General features: G+C 38.6%; 1 protein-coding gene across 3 annotated transcripts in view; it reads left to right on the top strand.

The window, feature by feature from the left end:
* ADGRA3 (adhesion G protein-coupled receptor A3) overlaps positions 1-8,319 on the top strand; it is a 55,899-nt gene extending 47,580 nt beyond the window's left edge. For all 3 annotated transcript variants that reach the window (XM_034064655.1, XM_034064656.1, XM_005148550.3), the window contains 5 exons: positions 663-787; positions 1,340-1,463; positions 2,415-2,560; positions 6,445-6,540; positions 6,734-8,319. In XM_034064655.1, the coding sequence (XP_033920546.1) occupies positions 663-787; positions 1,340-1,463; positions 2,415-2,560; positions 6,445-6,540; positions 6,734-7,976 (1,734 nt within the window). In that variant the 3' untranslated portion in view covers positions 7,977-8,319. The remainder of the gene's footprint in view (positions 1-662; positions 788-1,339; positions 1,464-2,414; positions 2,561-6,444; positions 6,541-6,733) is intronic.
* Positions 8,320-20,224: the final 11,905 nt, after the last annotated feature.

Below are 20,224 nucleotides of genomic sequence, written 5' to 3'. Positions count from 1 at the left end.
GTGATAAATGTTCCATCCCTGGCAGTGTTCAACACCAGGTGGGACAGAGCCCTCAGTGACATGGTCTAGTGCTAGGTGTCGCTGCCTATGATGGGGGGTTTGGAACTGAATGATCGTGAGGTCCTTTGCAACCCTAACTATTCTGTGATCAGTGGTAAAGCCTATTTTGTGCTGGAATGGACTGAAGGGTGTCCCAGTGTCCATTACCATTATGGAAATGGAACTCCAGTAAATTGTAGCTGCATTCAAACAGAATTCCTTTTTTTTGCTCTTTATTAGTAAGTGAAAAAGTCACCTTAGATGCTTGAAACACTTCCATGCATTAACAGTTCAAGGTTGCATTTCATGCTTATTTGTTGAGTAATATTTTGATGAGTGGCTTCAGAAAACTTGAACTACGCTGAAGAGCTGTTGAATTCTATTTGCGTTTTCAGCTATCTGTTCTGGTCAAACAATAATCATAAAATAACAGCCTGGTAGGAACATGTGGGTGTCATTTGGTCCAGTTACCTGCCCAAAGTTTGATCACCTTTAAAGTCAGATCATATTACATCGTATTTCACCTAAAAGGTTCCTCTTACTACCTGTGTTTCCTCTGCCAGTCCCCTGCCCTCAGAAGAATAGATATGGTGAACTAACATTAATTTTGTTGTTGTTGTCAGGACTTGACGGGAGCTGAATTATATACGCAGCCAGCTGATCTTCTGCATCCAGTAATTTATGCCACTGCCATGGTTTTGCTAATGTGTCTGTTGATGATCATAATCAGTTACATATACCATCACAGGTATGAATCAAGACTTAACTGAAAAATTAGTTTCATGCGTACTTTTTCTTTTTGATGGAAACTTGATATGGCAATCTGCATTTGGTTGAGGTTTTTCCCTACAAAGTTTGTTGATGCAAACTAACAGTTAAGCAAGTAGCCATTTCATCTGCTATTGAGTTTGATAGTTTAGCTCTCATAACCATGTATCTCTTTTTAATATTTTTAACAATGTATCTCACTTTTGCTTCAGGATGAAACAAGAGACCACTCAAGAATGCTGGTAGAATTTAACAAACTCTTCATTTGTTCAGCTTTACATTTTTGTTGATGTGAAAGCTTGAAGGCTAACATTTTTTAATCAGCCCTTAAATAGTTGTATAAAGCTAGTTAATATGAGGTTGTTATAATTTCTTGTGATGAAGACCAGATTCTATTTGATTGCAAAGTATGTGGTAGTCAAATGATCATTCATAGTAATTACAGCTTATTTATCACAAGTGTATCTTGCTAGTTTATGAAACACAATAATGTAGCTTTGTTTTACTTTGTCTAATTTTTTCCTTTTAACAGTGTGATCAGGATCAGTGTGAAAAGCTGGCATATGCTAGTTAACCTGAGCTTTCATATTTTCCTGACATGTGTGATGTTTATTGGAGGCATAACTCAGACCAGGAATGCCAGCATTTGCCAAGCAGTAAGTAAACATGGCAAACACTTGAAAAAATCAGTTACTGGTTTCATACTCCTACATCTGTATGCACCCCTTCTTCCACCTGCAGAACAGCACAGTACGGGCATATTATCAGAAGGTAAAATTTTAGACAAAAAGTAGGGGTTTTTTTTGAGATTTCTCTGCATTTTCAATCAGCCATGGAGGTAAAACGAGTTTCTCACTCAAAAACTAGATTTTTTTTTTTCTTAAAATGCTGTCACAAAATCCAAGCCTTACTGATTAGTTTTGTTTTTGAGACTAACTTACTATGGAATTATTATGTATAGGCCTTTATGTGGCCTTTACTGGTTATGCAAAAACTGATTTCTGTAGGTATTAAAGTAATTACTTCCAGTTGCTTGGTAGTATACCCTAAAGAGAGGAAGAGAGAAGTGTTTAAGGTCAGAGAACCATGCTTTTGCTAGACAAACATCGCTAGCTTTATTGAGACTCATCATTTGTAGTGACTTGTTCTTCTAAGATTTGGCCATCTTTAATTCAGTTGCAGTGTTTCAGTATAATGACAGTCCCCAGTATGGAATGATATCAGTGAAACTTCTTTTAATGTTCTGGTTTGGTTTGTTTTTTTTTCATCCAGTGATTCATAGGAGTTTCTAATCCCTCACCTTAATACTCCATAATGCTTTTTGGTTTTGGTTTGGTTTTTTTCCTTTGTGTGTTAAGTTTCCCTTCCACTAGAGGCAGCTGCAGCTATGTAGCCTTTACAGACTCAGCTGATATGAAGATGGGTTTGTAAAACATTCTTTATTTTTCACAATGAATTGGCCTTTAGAACAGTCACAGTAAAGGACTTTTTCTTAACTTGAAATGAGCTTGTGAAAATTCAGGCTTTATGTGAGATGCATGTTAAATGATAAATTTTTTAACTTATTAGGGAAATGTTTAGGCATTCATTTATATTTTTCTTCTCAGGTTGGGATAATTCTTCATTATTCCACTCTTGCGACAGTACTGTGGTTGGGAGTGACTTCTCGTAATATTTACAAGCAAGTAACCAAAAAAGCAAAAAGATGTCAAGATCCTGATGAACCACCTCCTCCACCCAGACCAATGCTGAGGTGGGACTGTTTCTGCAACTCATTATTTCCTAGGTTGCTGAGCTTATATTCTGACCAGAGAATGTAACAGGTCATTGCTTCCTTTTCCTTCCAGGAGGTCCATAAAGTTCCTTCTAGATTTTTCTGTTCCTCATCATTGTGTTAAAGAGGATGAGGTGAAGGACAGTTGGTCTTAGATTATTGCTGTTATGTTGCTGTGTGTCTGATTTGTACAATAAGAAATTGGTAGCTTTTCAGCATCATCAGTGGGGCTTTGATTAGCACTTCCCACGAAATTATCAGAAATAGCAACACTTCCCATGAAATTATCAGAGAAAAAAGGAAGTATAGAACTGCTGTCACACCATTAACAATAAACACTGCAATTTAAGTAAATAAAGATTAATATGTTTTCCAAGGATTCCTTACAGCTAATTTGAAAAGTAGGTGTCACTCTTTATCAAATGAAAATAGTGTTCTTCATGAAGTGTTCCTCTTAGAAATTTTACATCTGAAATCACCAAAATGGGACAAACTAATGATCTGTGAAATTCATCCTAGGTAAAGAATTTCTGATAGAAAAGAATAACATACATTGTTCATGTAGCTTAGTGAGCCTGGGGGTGTTAATTAAGAACTGCTAATCTGGAATCGTCCACAAGGTGGCAGAAGGCGATTAATTTTGATTAGTTATAGGCAAAAATGTGGAAAACTTGATTTCCAAGTACGGAGACTGCAGAAAATCAAAAATGCTTTTCAGAATATCATAAAATTTGCGTTATTACATATAAGCATATAGAAATATTTAATTGATAAGTTAAAAGCTTAATATTCATACCACTTTTAAGTGCTCTCTTTGCTTTCCTTAACTTTTATTGGATTTTTTTCAAGGAAAAGTCAATCTGATGTATTCACTATAGGATATCATGCCTGTTGCCAACTGTTTGCCTTCTAGCAGGGTATTGAGTAGCCTTTTCAACACCCATTGTGAGTTTTTTCTTTTTTATCCCTTATTTGTCATGGAGTTCTTGCTTTGGGAAATGTTACAGTAATTACCAGCCTCACAGACTCAACTCTGCATAGACATAAACATGTACATATCATTTCATCTCATCTGTGACAATGGCAGTGACCCTTCAGACAAGTGTCAGATCAGAGTAACCAGGCTTCATATTCTTCAGTTTTTTCTGTGTCCAACTTCTTTCAGATCAGGGATTTCCACAGTCAGAGTGATGTGTGATGTTTTTGCATGGAACAGCCATAGCAGGATTACTTTTGTTTAGGCTGGGTTTTTTTTTAATTCAGTTGTCTTTTAAATTTATGATCAAAACAAAACTATCTGTGGTGACATAGTACAAAGTTTTATGCAAGAACTGGTCACCCACTGTTATCAGGTCTCATATTTCTTGAACTTTGAGGGACAAAAACCGATTCTCTGTTGCCTCCACACTGTTTATATTCCTCTTCTATATGCCTTTTCAGAATTACAAAAGGTCTTTCTGACCATTAAAAATAAAAGCCCTGATTAATGTGTGTAAGTAAACATTTTTCTGCTTAGGTGCCATATCTAAATTATTCTCCTCTGTGGTTTGGGGGTTTGAAGAAGTCCACTTTGCAGGTGGTAGATAGGCATGATCTTTATACTGATCTTCAGCTTCTGTAGGTATTTTCTAAAGGTGCACCTCATACCTGTTAGCTTCCTTCCACTCTAGCACAGACAAGCTTTTTTCTTTATTTTGGGAAATAAGACAGTTTTGCTGGTGGTGATTATAGTTACTCAGTGTTGATGGAACTTTGTCACAGGTCACAAACAACGTGGGGGAAGACTTTTTGAAATGGGTCTGGTTTTCTTCAGAAAGCTGCTATAGACATTAAAGAGGAGTTGCTGTGGTTCACTGTAGCCAAGTGGAGAAGATAGTGCAACAGTTGGCACCAGCTGGAATTTCTTAACTGGGAAAAATCCATGACAACTAAATATTTTGCCTTGCTATGCCAGGCAAAAGAGTGTAAAAATACCCTGAGGTACTTAGATGCCAATCACAAGAAGTAAATGGAGTTTGTCAGGCAGAAATGGCATTTGTTTAATGGACCCCAAACAGGACAAAAGGAAACTCAGTTTTTCTTTTACATAAAAGAGCTGCTTTGCAAATTATCTTACTGAAGATCTTAATAATGGGGTACTTCATGTAAAGTATGAAATTAAATATTTGTAGTACTATAATAAAAATAATGGGTGAATGTTCTACTTAGGAACACATTTTGCTATTTAATGGTTTGTCACCAGCATAGCACCTCTTGTGTACTCATGTCATTGGATTTGTTTTTCTCTTTTTGATCTAATTTAATGAAAAGCTTTAGTTCACACAGCACTCTACTCCCAAGTCATAGTATTACTGTATGTCCTTTAGAATAGGATCAGAGAACCACAGAGTAGTTTGGGTTGGAAAGGACCTTAAACATCATCTAGTTCCAACCCCTTGCCATGGGCAGAGAACCTTCCACTAGACCAAGTTTGCTCAAAGCCCCATCCAGCCTGACCTTGCAGCACGTCTTGTGTATGGTTTTTGGTTACTATTCTGTTCATAGAACTCCTTGTTGCTTAATAATTTTGGGTTGTAATTTGGAGTCTTAGGAATTGGGGAAGACTTAAACTCAACAACACACAACTGAACAGGTTTTGTTTTTTCTCTGTTTTGTTTTTGGGGTTTTTTTTTGGTGTTGGTACTTGGTGTCTTGGTTTGGTCCAAGACCAGTTTTAAACATGTTCCTTCAATACAGCAACATGAACTACAGATGCAAGCAATCCATATTGCTTCACTCTCCCACCAGTAACAACTTGCCTTGTGTAGAACCACCTTGACCTGTCCATGTGTGAGTAGTAGTGCATCATTGAGGCAATGATTTAGTTATTTTTAGTGCAAGAGAAGTAGAATAAAATCTGCCACAAAGATCTGTTTCACTTGGCCAGGTCCTGATTGCTGCATCAAGATACAGAATAAACCAATCACGGTATTTGATCTTGGTAGGATTCAGCAACTGAGTAATACATTTAGTCTACCTAGACTTCTAAGAAAAAGGATTTATGTGACTGTTGTTTTCTGTCTCAAGGGGGACAGTGGTAACTCCTGGTGAATGATCTACAGTGGAAAGGTCCAGGATCGTAGGAATAGGTGTCTCCAGATGATAAACTAAACTATGAATCTGTATGTCACAGCAGTAGGTTTTACTGCATGTTCTGATCTGAATTTGGGCTGGATTAGCGTAAGATCCAGGACAGAGTGACATTAATTGGAGCAATTATCAATAACTGTTGATCTGCCACTAATGAATTCAATGTGAATTCATAGAAATAGGAATGAAAAGTAAGATATTCCAATAACAAATGCCCTTGTGCTTGTGAAGGCAGTTTTCATTAACACCACCACAGGGAAGCAGGAGGTATATGTTTTGAGATTACAGGGTCTATTAAAACCAAATAAATAAGACCACCACCAACACCTTCACCCTCAAAAAATCAAGGTACAAGAGCTCTTGCAGCTGATCTTCTGAACATAGTGTCTATAATATGGGCAAGTTATCTCTGGAACAAGAGACTGCTATTTTCCTTCTAAGTTTCCATATTTTCTTCCACCAGTTTACAACTTCTGACTGCCAACTTTTGCTTCTTCGTTCTAACCATGTAACCAGTGCCAGCGAGGGAGGTGAGAGAGAGATGGTTTATCGGGGAGGAAGGAATTGTAGTGAGGAAGGCATAGGAAAGAAGTCATATTGCTATAGCCCAAACCTGTTTATTTTCTCAGAGAACTTTATGAGTTTCAGAATCCTGGAAAGTTCTAATTTTCTTCATTCTGAATAAATTCCATTGCCATTAAGCAGCCGCTAATATACTGACTTTTACTTTTTAGGTTCTACCTTATTGGTGGAGGGATCCCTATCATAGTCTGTGGAATAACAGCAGCAGCAAACATCCGAAATTATGGCAGCAGACCTAATGCTCCTTAGTAAGTACTGTATAGCTGGGAGCTCTGTCATAAGATTTCATGGGTTTGCTTTTCTTAGTACTTGTTGCCATTAATCCTGATTCGTCCAGAAAATGTAACACGGCCAAAACCATTTCAAAGTACCATTATGAACTGATAAAGCATAAGTGACTTGTGATGTTAATTCTGATTCTTTGGTTTGTTTCTTTTCTAGTTGCTGGATGACGTGGGAGCCTAGCTTAGGAGCATTTTATGGACCAGCTAGCTTTATAATTTTCATAAACTGTATGTATTTTCTGAGCATATTCATACAACTGAAACGTCACCCTGAACGTAAATATGAACTTAAGGAACCTGTTGAGGAGCAGCAGCGTCTGGCCACCAATGAACACGGAGAACTGGCTCATCAAGATTCACTGTCGGTGTCACTAGTTTCCACATCTGCTTTGGAGAACGAGCACAGTTTTCAGTCACAGCTGCTGGGAGTAGGCCTTACTTTGCTTTTGTATGTCGCTCTGTGGATCTTTGGAGCTATGTCAGTTTCCCTGTATTACCCCATGGACCTGGTCTTCAGCTGTTTTTTTGGGGCAACATGCTTAAGCTTCAGTGCCTTCCTTATGGTGCACCATTGCATTAACAGGGAAGATGTCAGGCATGCTTGGATAACGACTTGCTGCCCTGGAAGAAGTACATATTCAGTGCAAGTAAATGTGCAGCCATCCAGTTCCAGTGGAACCAATGGAGAAGCCCCTAAGTGCACTAACAGTAGTGCAGAATCTTCATGCACAAATAAAAGTGCATCAAGCCTAAAAAATTCTTCTCAAGGTTGTAAACTAACTAACTTGCAAGCTGCAGCAGCTCAGTGCCACCCTACTTCCCTGCCACTGAACACAGGTCCTCAGCTTGATAACAGCCTCACTGAACATTCAGTGGATAATGATATCAAAATGCATGTAGCTCCCTTAGAGGTACAGTTCCGGACAAACGGACACCAAAGTCGGCACCATAAGAACAGAAGCAAGGGGCATCGTGCTAGCAGGCTTGCTGTGTTGAGGGAATATGCGTATGATGTTCCCACAAGTGTGGAAGGAAGTGTGCAAAATGGCTTACCTAAAAGTCGACAAAGCAACATTGAAGGGCATTCAAGGAGCCGAAGAGCCTACTTGGCATATAGAGAACGTCAGTATAACCAGTCCCAACAAGACAGCAGTGATGCTTGCAGTACACTTCCAAAAAGTAGCAGAAATACTGAAAAAGCAATAGCTACCAACAACAAAAAAGATATTCTAAGGAAACCTATAGCGGTTGAACTTGAAAACCAACAAAAATCTTATGGCTTAAATTTAGCCATTCAGAATGGACCACTTAAAAGCAGTGGACAGGATGGACCCTTGCTCACTGCAGACGGTACCGGGAATATTAGAACTGGGTTATGGAAACACGAAACTACTGTGTAGCAACATAATTCATTGAGGGATGAATCCATATGGACTGTGATTACACATTCCTTAAAGCTGTTAACACTTTTGAAGACTGTTTACAAACTGTAGGTACCTTATGCAGGGAGGGAACAAAGATAATCTTCCAAGCAAGAGATTATTGTATGCTTTATTGTCTTTGCTGTTTTTAGACAGATGAACTCTTGGTATTTTGTGGCATTTTTTGGAAGCATCAGTCTTGAGGGATGCAGAACACAACAACTTTGTACATTTTTATTTTTTACGTGTAACCCTGCAGATGTGTCCACAACACATTTCAAATTTGTATTTAAATGTATAATAAATAGTATTTTCCCCAGCAGCCCAGAGTTTCACTTATTTATTGGGTTTTTGAGGATTATTGTACTGAGGCATCATCTTGAGCTTATTACTTCAGTGTTTGAAACTTAGGAGTTTTAGTTACTAAAGAAAATACTTGGTGACTGAAATAGGCAATGGAAATAGCTCAATTATTTGCATAAGGCCTAGAATTTGTTGGAAATGAAGCAATGTTTTAACGATATTTTTTATATACAAGTAATTTCTTAATGCCAAAATAATTGTTTGCTACTTGTTTCATAAGTTACTTATATTTTCAGATGGATGTAGCATATTTTAATGCACGTGTACAGAGTTGCAGTTTACTTGATAATGGTTTTGGAATAATACTCTATTTTGCACTCAGATCTAATTGATCTGCCTGGGATGTTTTTGTTAATTTGTTCTCATTCATAATTGAGAAGATTATGAATGTTCACAGACAATAGGTGCTAATTTGCAAAGGTCATCGGTAACAACCAGTAAAAACTCAGTTGTAATGGTGAGGAAGAATAATAACACAGGTGTTTTTTGTAGGTGCTAATGAGTTAGTCTGCTAGTGTGCAAAATCAGAGGCTTCAGGTTCAGTGCCTCTGTACAAGCTGACTCCTGTGGAGTGTTTTGAGTTGCAAGTTCACTTTTACTCACCTGTATGTGACAACTTGGAGAATAATCTCCCATACTATACAGCATCTGTGTGAAAAACAGTTCCAGTAGCAGAGCTATGTTAATAAGGTTAGCAGTTTTTAAAAGCATGTAAATCCCGGCAGTTAGGAATAGCTAAACCATGTAATGTTTAAATTATTGTAAATCTTGAAAAGTAAAAAGTTGTACTTTAAACACAAATTTATAAAGTAGTATAATTACAAACCTTAGTGTCAAGGTCAAAAGTTTTCATGCAAAATGAAATATTACAGAATTATTTTTTAAATTACAAGTATAGTTTTCTATACTTGTTGACATCTTAATGTAAGCAAGATATTTTGTGCCATCCTGCTGCAGTGACAAATTTGAGGTAGCAGTTGCAGAGGGAAATGCTTTGTCTGTTTCTGGTGCCAATTCCTGTCTTGATAAAACCATATGCGTTAAATAGCAAAAAATATTTCTATATAATCTAATACTGATAACTTTTAAGCAACAAGTGGAGTTGGATTGTGTATACGTGGCTCCCTGTTTACTTCTTCTAGACATGTTGCTGTTGGATATTTTAGTTAAGTGTATCTATTTGAATACAGATACAGGGCTAATTCTCAGTACTGAAATGTGTTAAATAATTTATAATGTGAGGATTCAGGTATGTTTAGTTACTGCTTGCCAGGTTCACTGCACCCTCTACTGATGAGGTTCATGGTCTGAACTAATCTTGGATGCATTGTACAAACCTCTCCAGTACAGTGTTAGGAATTGGGTTCTATTTCTGCTTGTGAGTAATTACCATTTAAAAATTCCTCAAGCAACATTCTCACAAGTGGATGACTCAGTTTTGATTGCTATTCTATTTTACTGCTTCAAGAGAGGTTACTTTTAGCTTGTAATTGAGCTTACAGCTACTGTTTGGGTAGGTGCAGGAAGGTGTAACTTCAAAGTGCTGCGATCTCTGGGAATGCATTAAAAAACATGTATGAAATACAAGTCACTTTTGGATTAGGCAGCTTTGAAGAAAGTGTCTTTCCTGACCAAAAAGGTAAGTTTTCCTGCTTTTGATAAACACTTGAATACAAAATTCACACATGAAACATCATTGCTTGAACATACAATTAAGACATGAAGGTGCAAATGTTTTGGTTTTACTGAATGAAGAGCTCTCTATATTAGTATTTGCTCATAGATGAGATGTTATCAGAATATCTGAAATGCTGTTTTAAATTTGTGTTTTAGTTTCTGTACTGTACTCCATTTTGACCAGTTAACACTGTCCTGCTTGCCAAAGCTGTTTGTCTTATTTATTGTATTGGTGCTTTTTCACATCCCTGAGTGAACTGAAGGATTGGAGCTTTTTCAGTGTGTTTTGGCTGCTTTTTTTTTTTTTTTTGGGGGGGGGGGTGGTGTGGTATCAGTTTCTAGATCTGATAGAGATTAATAGCATAGACATCTGTGAGAAATTCTATTGTCCTTACAGTTCAAAGTTAATATACAAAACATGAAGAAAGTTTCTGATTTAAACAAACACCCTGTGAATTTTTAATCCCTGCATTCAAAACTTTTTTTGTGTTGTAGAAGTGATTTTAGTTTTAGTTTAAACTAGGTTTATATACTTCCACCATTTCCACGATTGGTTGAGTATGGACACTTGGGGAGAGGGAGAAGGAAATGAAGTAGTGTTATCTAGATGTTAGATGTAAAATTAGTTTTGTATAGAAGACAACCTTTGGAAACTTTTAGGTTGGCAAGAGTGTAAGTATGACAAACTTTCATCTCTGTAATACCAGTCCACTAAAACCACCTCACATCTGAAAAGGAAACATCTGAAGCATCTTGAGTAGAGGTGAGGAAGGGAGCTGGATGCTGCTGTTCATCAGCCTGGCTGTTTCTTAAAGCCCTTGAAGAATTAGTGCTGCTGACTGAGCTCTTCTGACTCCAGCCATGGCTCTCCAACATATCACATACTAAACCTTGAGTCAGGTGGGGGATGGATCTGCAAAGTTGAAAGACAGTAGCTAAAAGATCAGTGCAGAGATGTGCCAACTTTATTAAGCAAGCTTTACAGCCAGTTGAGTACATGGCTAATGTGACTTTCATTTAGAAACCCAACCGACCTTCAGTTGCTGCAGCGATCTGCTATGAGAATGGAAGTACTTGAATCAAAATGAAATCCTGAAATACACAATTTGAGTATACAAATGAAGCACTTAGCTGAATGTAGCATTTTCTCTGAAGTTGGTGTCTACTCAGTATGATAGTGCTTATAAATCTTACATTCTTCAAGCTCTGCAGTGAAGTAGATGAGGCAAGACTTAATTTTAGTTTCCATTAGATAAAGATTCTTGAAATCCCGTACTTGATGCCTAAGTGCTGAATACAGTAAAAGTTCGATGCACCTCTTCCAAGGGATATCTCTGAAAAGCCTCAAATCCAATAATTAACTTGCACGAATGAAAAAGAATGCTAAATGTTAGAATAACATAAAAGATTAATTTCTTAAGTGGCTAGAGTTGCTTCAGAGAACATACTTTTCATTAAATGAGTAAAGCCACAGTAGACAGAAACTTTATACAAAAGAAAATATCAAGTGTAAATCTAAGTTCTCACTTGGAGGAGGAGTTCAGCCCCCTCGCAAATCCTAAAGGGCCTGCTGTGAGGAATCACTGTAATTCTTGATACGATGATTGTTTCATATAAAACATACCTGATGTTTTCACTTCATCCACCCAAAGTTCTCTTTGCTATGATTTCTCTTTTTCTCCCAACAGTCATAGAATGGTTTGCCCCCCACTCCCACCAGGGACAGGTACACCAAGATGAAATATTCCTCTTGCACCCTTTTTCCTAATCTCTTACCTGTTATGAGTTAATACAGTGTTAGATTGTTGGCTGCAGCCTCCCAACACCGTTCTACATCATTAAGCTGTACAGCAGCTTCCCGAATTGTTTGCAGCAATTTCCCTTTAGATCATGGTAAGTACATAAGTCCTTTCAGACAGAGTCCAAATCTGAGCAGCAGAAAACTGCAGTAGGCTGAGGCATGATTTCATCTGTTAGCTGATGATGTTTGATGCAACTAGTGAAATGGGAACTTGTAGGAAGGATGGGTTTCCTCCTAGGGGGAGGGGGCACCCCTGGTAACATCCAGAACTGCTGAGAAAGATATTTAAAGTTAGAATAAATACTCAGATGTAGTGTGCATCTAATCATTGACAGGCTTATCTAAAGGTGCTAGACATGCAACTTCTGCAGGCCCTCACAGGAGCTGTAATACAAGTACTTGAGGACTCTGTTGACACAGAGCACTTAACCAGGTGAGACCACAATTTAATCTTTAATGGGCTGAAGTTGTACTGCTATTACAAATTTTCATGTAAAACTGTACTTGAGTTTAATCATAGCATGATAACTACAAGGCAGATAGTCTTGCAGGGGAGAAGAGTTTGATGCCAAACAGGAAAGGATAGTTGAAAGGCCATGTTCTATGAAACACGATTGTAGGTGTAAAAACACCTCTTTGCAGGCCATTACAGTCCTAAGATTTGATAAGCAGAAAATGGTGCTATCACTGGTACCTCATTCCTTCCACCTGTAGATGATGAGCAACCCAGCAGGTTGCTCTAGAATGCTACTGTGCTAGGGTGATGTACACAGTTGGCCAGTAACCCTCAACAGAAGGAGGATCAGGATGTGGGAGCCATTACCAGTTTGTCGGCACCTACCTGGGAATGACTGGCATTATCCCACCCTGTGCTGTAAGGCCATGCGGCTATCTCATGGCTGAAGTTTTCTCTCAACTGTGTGGACAGTGCAAACTGGCTTTAAAATGCCAGGAATAGAGTTAGAACAGCCTTATGTTACCAGCTTCAGAGAAATGGATCTTCCTACCTAAAACAGTCAGCAGCACAGTGATAACTGCAGGTAGAGTAAATAGTGTCAACTGCTCCCTCCAATACATGGCTCCATAGCTTTCCTGTCACCTTCAGCAGCCAATAACGAAGCGACCCCTGTTGTGTCCATCTTTTTTGACACTGTTTCATACTTTATGAGATTTTTTCCTTGTCCGTCTGCTATGTAAGTGAGCTACCTGGCAAGTTTCATTCTTTAAACGTATCAGCTCAAACAGTGTGATTTCCCCTTCCCTGCGGCCACCTTCTATTTAGTGTTCCTGGGTGCAAGAACAGGAAGGAAATACAGCTTAAGATTTGATCATTAGTTTTGTAATGAACTCTTGAATAAACTCATGATAGAGGGAAGTTTGAGAAATGGGAGAGGAGTTTCCTAATCCTGTCTAGTATTTCTGATACAGCAGATGGGAAGTTTTAGTCCAGTGCTTGCCAGAAAAAACAACTACACAACAAAAAGACACCAGCCCCACACAACACCAAAAATACAAGCCAGACCTAAGCTAGCAAACAAAAAAAACCTTCCTAGACAGAGAAAGCAAACAAATTCCTGATGCAGATCCCAAAAGCAGCAAGAGCAAAATTTAAATACTGCTTAATAGGTAAAAATGTGTTCACAGTAGCAAAGATGAAGCTGCTCCTTCCTCTGAGGTGCCCTTAGGTTGCCCAGTGTCTAGACATGGTGATAGTACTGGAGACTAATTGCTGAGATCTGGTGGTGCTAATTCAGCCCCCACTGGCTTATGTTTGAAGCCTTTGTCTGAAAACAGGCAGGCAGACCCAGGAGTGTCAGGAAACAGTAACTTGGAGTGAGGTTACATGCTAGAAATACCACAGCAATTAATGGCCAAAGCTGCTGGAGGGGTGATCTGTGTTCCATGAACATCTTGTTGTAGAACAGTGTAAGTACCACAGTCCTCAGACTGGGGTAAAATTATTTCCTCCCTGCTGTCAAACAGCTTATACTCAACTTACACAGGCACCCAATGGGGTTTTTTCAACTCCTTTCCCCCCTGAAGTTAACAGATAACAGCTGTTCACTCAGCAAGTTGGTAGCTCAGCTTGTCCAACACATATGGTGTGAGTAGCTTTCCTCTCCTAACAGGTTCCATCTAATTACCTTGTTTCCCAAAATACTTTTTTCCTTAATGATGTGCACTGGAATAAGCAAAGCCCCAGAAGCTCACCCCAAGCCGCCCGCACACCCTTCCGCCCCGAAATACTGCCTGCTGCTGCAGGGTCCTTTTTTTTTAAAGTGAGAAGCATTTCTTAAAGCTTTATTCAACATTATTGAAATTAAGGCAGACAGTAAATTCCTGCAAGGTCAAAGGATTTCTTCCATGAGACTTGAACTGTTTACCTGTGTAAGATGATGAGCTCTGCAATAGCATGATATCCTTGTTAGTCTGGATCAGAAATGCAAAAGGTTGCCCGGAGGTGTATCTACGAGCTGCTATACTATTCCTGTTAATTTCCTTAGGGCTTCTGCTTTTTAACAAGTATCACCTTAAGAGTCTTCTCAAGAGAATGCTAAATCATTCCTAATGCACTGAAGAGCACTTAAGGAAATAAAAAGTCTACCCCTTTTCTTTCTGAGGGCACAAGACAGAGATTTTAAATTTATGCCCACCTGCCAGCGTAACTTTAACACAGCTGTTAAATACAGCTCTATTGAAAAATAATAAAAATGATACATACAAACTTCTTCAGGAAACCGGGTTGATTTTGGTTGGTTTTTCCAGATGTGTCTGCTGAAAAGATCCAAGTTACACTTGGAGTGTAGTTTACATTAAGGTGAGTTTTCAGTGTGTTACAGAACGGGTGTCCAGATCCACAAAGCTATAGGGAATGCCTCTCAATGCTCTGCCTTTTCCATTGCGTGTTATCAAATCAAAAGCCAGGGTGCTATGAGGCAGGTGTTGGAGGTGAGCTGCTGGTACCTTGTGCATTGTGATAATGAGGCCCCAACTCCTCATTTCCATGGATGTAAAATCTCAGTGAGTCCCTGCTCTCACACTAGCTGTGATCAAGTCTAGCCATGGCCAGCAGAGCTACCTGCTAACTGTAAGTCATTGCTCTCCCAGAGTACTGGACTGCATGAAACTTCAGCAGGAAGAAAACACATGCTGCTTTCCAAAGCCTGACCTGCACAACTGCCCTCCTCAGCCTCATGTACACAGCTATGAGAAACAAGCTTGGTTTTCACTCTGGAGAAGCTGTCCCTTGGAGAGCTACAGCACAGCACTTGGCAGCTCTTAGCCTGAGGCAGAGTTAGAGACAGACTTCATTTGAAATTATTTGACCTATAGGCAATAAACAAAAGGAAAAAATAAACAGTGCATGTTGGTTATCAGCCAAATGATTTACGGAACATAGAAATTTGATATCAGTAATGGAATTGTTGATCCATTTTTTTATACTGTGAGCATAAGATTCCAAGTATCGTATTCCACCTGTTCTAACTCTCCTCATCCAGAAGTATAAGCTTCAGTGGCTATGTGCAAAGGAAGGGAACTGCTTACAGCCCTGTGAGGAAGAAGCCAGCAACTCTGCCTTTTCCCACAAATTTCTGTGGGCTTTGAATGACAAGAGCTGTTCTCTGACCGAAGAGGGCAACTAAAAATACATGAAGTCAGAAGAGCTGATATTCTACATACATTACTTTTGAAGAGCAAAGAATTGAGCCAAGAGTACTGAGAAAATGTTTAGTTCTTGATGTACAGCCTTTGTTTCAAGGAAACTTGCTATTAATATATATATATATATAATAATGCAAATATTCCCTTTAAGAACAAATTTAAGTTTGCGTTTCTAGTTTTACAAGTTTTGTGATGTTTCTTTTGTTCAAACTTAAATAATGTATACACTTTTCAGCAATATTACAACTGTATTTATTTGATAGTGGGGAGACGCAAATTCCCTAGAACTGTGCCCCACTTGTGCAAAAGCAAGGAGGAAGCCAAGGAACATTAAAGGACAGGCAAAATGAGAATGGGGACAGTAATGGAAGAAGAAAATGTGAAAGAAAAGATTTTTCCATCTACGCCAGGACTCTGAGGGCCGGTAGGCACCAATAGGTGCTGCTTCTGCCTCCCGATCCTCACACACTTCCAAGTACCTTATGGCTGCAGAAATAACTTCAAGGGCCTGAAAGATCCCAAGAAGATTTGAGAAGGAAGAACAGAGAAAAAATAATTGTGAAGACAAAATTATAAATATATCATAACGTTGGTAGTGCCATGCACCGGTAATGGGCAATATAAAGGAATGGGAACTATCACAAAGATAGGGAAGGGACATAATAAATAAATGATCTGAAGTAACAATGTGAGCAATAGCAGGATGGGAAAAGGCAGTGCAAGCCTGTCACAATAGACTGTTTCAGTCACGGAGAGAGCGTTGCCATGGATTTCAATAGGGAGCAGACTTTCAAAGTTGCCCGCAGTTACATTAAAATGGAAAAAGTTCCCAAATGAGAGCACACTCAAGATTCATCTCCAGAAATGAAAGCCTACTTCAGTTATAGTGGTAGCAGAGAAAACAAAGAGCACACTGCTGCTGTGATAAGGAACAGAAAATGCAGAAGACTGGTAGGTAATACTGCATTCTAAATAAAGACTTATTATTTTCACTTTTTCTATAGTGCCTTGGAATTGTATAATTGCTTTCTGGTCCCTCTATTGCTATCAGCTCTATCTGTATTACCAGATAGTAACAAAAATCAGAGCTTTCACTCAAAATCACAGTGTGCATAACGTATTTTTGGTCCACAGCATCATTATCCAAGGTGTTATTCTAACATTCTTTCTTACGAGAGAAGTTTAATCAAAGAACAGCAGGCTCTAATGTCAGCTTAGCAAAGCATTTTGACTCTTATGGCTAAATAGATTTGTAAGGCACAGGAGAAGTTAATGTAGAAAGTGATCCTTCTGAAGAGTTTATGTGCCAGTTTATTATAAACTGTAAATTGCTTTTGGAGATGAAAGACATTCTTTTCTGTTATTAACTATAAGATAATGACACTTACTGATTCTGAAATAATTTCAAAGCTAGGGACAGAAATATGCTCATCTCACTGCACCTCAGCACTCCTGAAAGAGTACAGTACTGAAGTATTCACCTTTCAATCCCAGAAGGATGTGGATGCAACAATAACCAAACCCTTCCCATAATATCCATGCTGTAACAAATTGGGTCTTCTGGGTTCTTCATGGGTGTTTTTACAAAAGGGTAGCATTCCTTAAGACTCTTTGTCTGAAGTGGCAGAGAAATGGTCATAAAGGTACCAAGAAACACCAGGAAATCAGTGGAATTTAACCTACATTCATATATCTTAAATAAACTAGAAGAGGCAATTTTGAATTCTGATTAGTAATCTCCTATGTCTTGAGTCATCCTGCCAGTTTTCCTGGGATTAGTTGTTGATGAAGGTACTAGTTAAACAGCATCTCTAAACTCCTGCAGTCAATCACTGCAATTTTTACCACATAAACTTCTTTCACTAGTAAGATACAAGAAATACATTATCAACCAATAGTAAGTTCCCTAAAGCAGGAAATCAGGCAGTTTTGAGTATTCACTAAGTAAATAACATCAAACAGCAATTTTGCAGCATCTGCTCATGTATGCAAAAGTTACATTTATGTTCGCCATACCCATTAGGTGAATTGTGAAACTCTTATACATGTGATGGACTCCAGTGGTTCCCCTGGTCTGATGGTAGTGGTGATGGTAGTAGCTCTGCCTAAAAGCCACTGAAAATCAAGATAGAAAATAAGCAAGGAAACAGAGCTGAGAGTGAAGCATTAACCAGCCACCTATATCAAGGCAATGTTTGTTGGTTCTGTTGTTTGCCAAACAGAAGCTTTATTTACAACAAGAACAAAGAATAGAGATTTGGGTCTGGTCCAACAAAAGCCTGAGCTTGTTAATGTCAGAACTGAACCCAAATTCTCAGGATAATTCTACTCATTCTAGATTTTTTGCTAATTTGTTAGTATTTGCTGCAAATCAAAACAGGGGTTGTGTGTGCACATGCATGTCTGTGGGTGGGTGTATAAAATGTATCAGCTTCACCCTCTTCCAAATATCCCCTGGTAGTTAATTAAAGAATGCAAAATTTCCTATGGATATTTTCAGAAGATCCCAGGTGATTTAGGAGCTAATAAATTACTTTCACAGAGATCACAGAGCTCTTTGCTTCTGACTCAAAAGGCACATTGTAAAATCCCATCTCGCATTCTTGTGTTTTGATTTTTGTTAAGAAGCCATCACAGGTTTATTTGCTTGCTGCTGCTTTTTTACAAAATAAGATTTACTACACTGGCAAACCTTTATTTCCCCAGAAGATGGCTCTGAAGGCTATATTGCAGGGTGTACATTTTTCTATACTGCAGTGTAAAATCCTTTCATGTGTTATATACATTGCAGGCAGCTGATTCCAAGGAATTTACAGCCAATATGCAAATATTTCCTAAAGTCCTTGAGTTTGCCCCAATAGCGTTACTGCAAAACCTATGGCCAGTGACTCTGCCTGAATTGTGGGTAACCTCTGTGGCAAGGGGAGCTTTGCTCTCTGCAGAATCACATATTCAACTTATCTTTCCACCACTGTAGTATTTTATTGTTGTTATCATTATTATACATCTAGGATAATGATTATACTATTCTCCAAGCAAATTAGTATCATGTGCCTTCTGTTTGAGGAAGGAGCTATTAGAATTAGGACAAGTCCACCAACAAGTTATAACTCCAAACCCCTCCAAACCCCTCTTTGTTATCTGTAAATTGGGTGTCAATGGGCTATTAGCTGCATGAGCAGGTTCAGCAGACTGACAAAGAACCAGACAAACCTTCAGAGATTCTCCCTGTTGTCTCTTGCAATGGGCATGTTATGGTGGTGCCTCCCCATAGGCAGCTAGTGCCTGATTTGGTATAACACTGTGCTCTTACAGCGTAGTGAATGAGGTGTCATCAGATTGGGACTGGGACCAATTTACTGGAATAGACTGACCACCACTGTCCTCTATAGAAATTCAGCAATACTTTTGTACAGTTAATGTCACCACCTCATGAAAACCATGTTTTCTCTCCATAAGACACATATGATTAGCAGCAGGAGGATATTCCATCTTTGCCATTGTCAATGCTCTCCCCTTGCTCCCTAGGTTGTTCTCATCAGGAGGCAGACCTGGTTCACTGGTGGTCTGTGCAGGAATATCCTCACAAAATCTGGCACCTTTTGTGTGAGTTTCTTGTCTGGTTCCACAAGGATCTTACTCCTGCTACCTTCTGTTGTACAGCCCTTGGCACTCTGTACTAGTTATCAACTTGTAATGACTCCATAGCACCCTGGAAGCAGCTTCAGAACACGGAATTGGGTATTTTCCTCATTGATCCTAATTTTCCTGTCCCCCAGCTTTATTTGTGCTATTAATGCTTCTTTATTTCCAAGGCCCATTAAAGAAATTTTTTTAATTACAGCCAATATTGTTTTTTCCTTGTTTCAAAACTTGGGAGAATCAGATTAATTTCAAATGCAGTCACTGGAACATTAACCAAAAGTGTAATTAGAAAACAATGTGTGAAATGCATATTAACTAACATATGAAGATAGACTTTCGTATGTGGTTTATATTGCTGGAAGTCATCTTCATGACCCTCTCAAAACTGTGGCTGATGACGAATCATGCGACTAAGGACCTAACACTTACTTTAAGCAAAATATTTTGGGGTTGATCTAATACCTATATATGATCTCAGTTATTTTGCTATAAATGTCTTGAGTACATCCTGTAAAGCCCGCTGGATACATAATCTCTTAATTTAATTATTGAAACATGAAGAAGTCTGGAAGATTAATGGAAAGATTTGGAATTGCACTGCTCTTGTAAAACTGGACAGAGTAATAAAAATGACAATCCTGAGTAGTTTTATGAAATTCTTTTCAGTATTGCAGAACGAAAACATACTTTTATGATAGTGGTGAACTGTAAGTGATAAGATATTAAAGTAGATCATAAATTCCTAGTAAATATTTAAAATGGGTTCTTCCAACTGGAATTTGACTCAGAAGACAGCCGCTTTGAGGACTAGCATTTTAAAGAAGCAGACACAAGGAGTTACACTTCTGAGGCTCATCCATATGATAAAATGGGTCATTTTGTGACCATAAAGTTGTCAGACTACTGAGGTAGTTCCCAACCACAATGGTATGCCCACATAATATGTGCTGGGCAGCGCTGTTCAGAGATGCTGCCTGGGGACTACAACACAGCAGGCCCACATCAGCATGATTCTGAGCTTGGGTTGGCAAGTCCTGCCTTCAAGCAAGACCAAACAGTGCCAACATGCTCCATCCCT

Source organism: Melopsittacus undulatus, chromosome 7 (assembly GCF_012275295.1).
Source record: "Melopsittacus undulatus isolate bMelUnd1 chromosome 7, bMelUnd1.mat.Z, whole genome shotgun sequence".
NCBI classification, from domain to species: domain Eukaryota; kingdom Metazoa; phylum Chordata; class Aves; order Psittaciformes; family Psittaculidae; genus Melopsittacus; species Melopsittacus undulatus.
The sequence above is the reverse complement of the archived record's forward strand: the minus strand, read 5'-3'. Positions and strand labels throughout refer to the sequence as shown.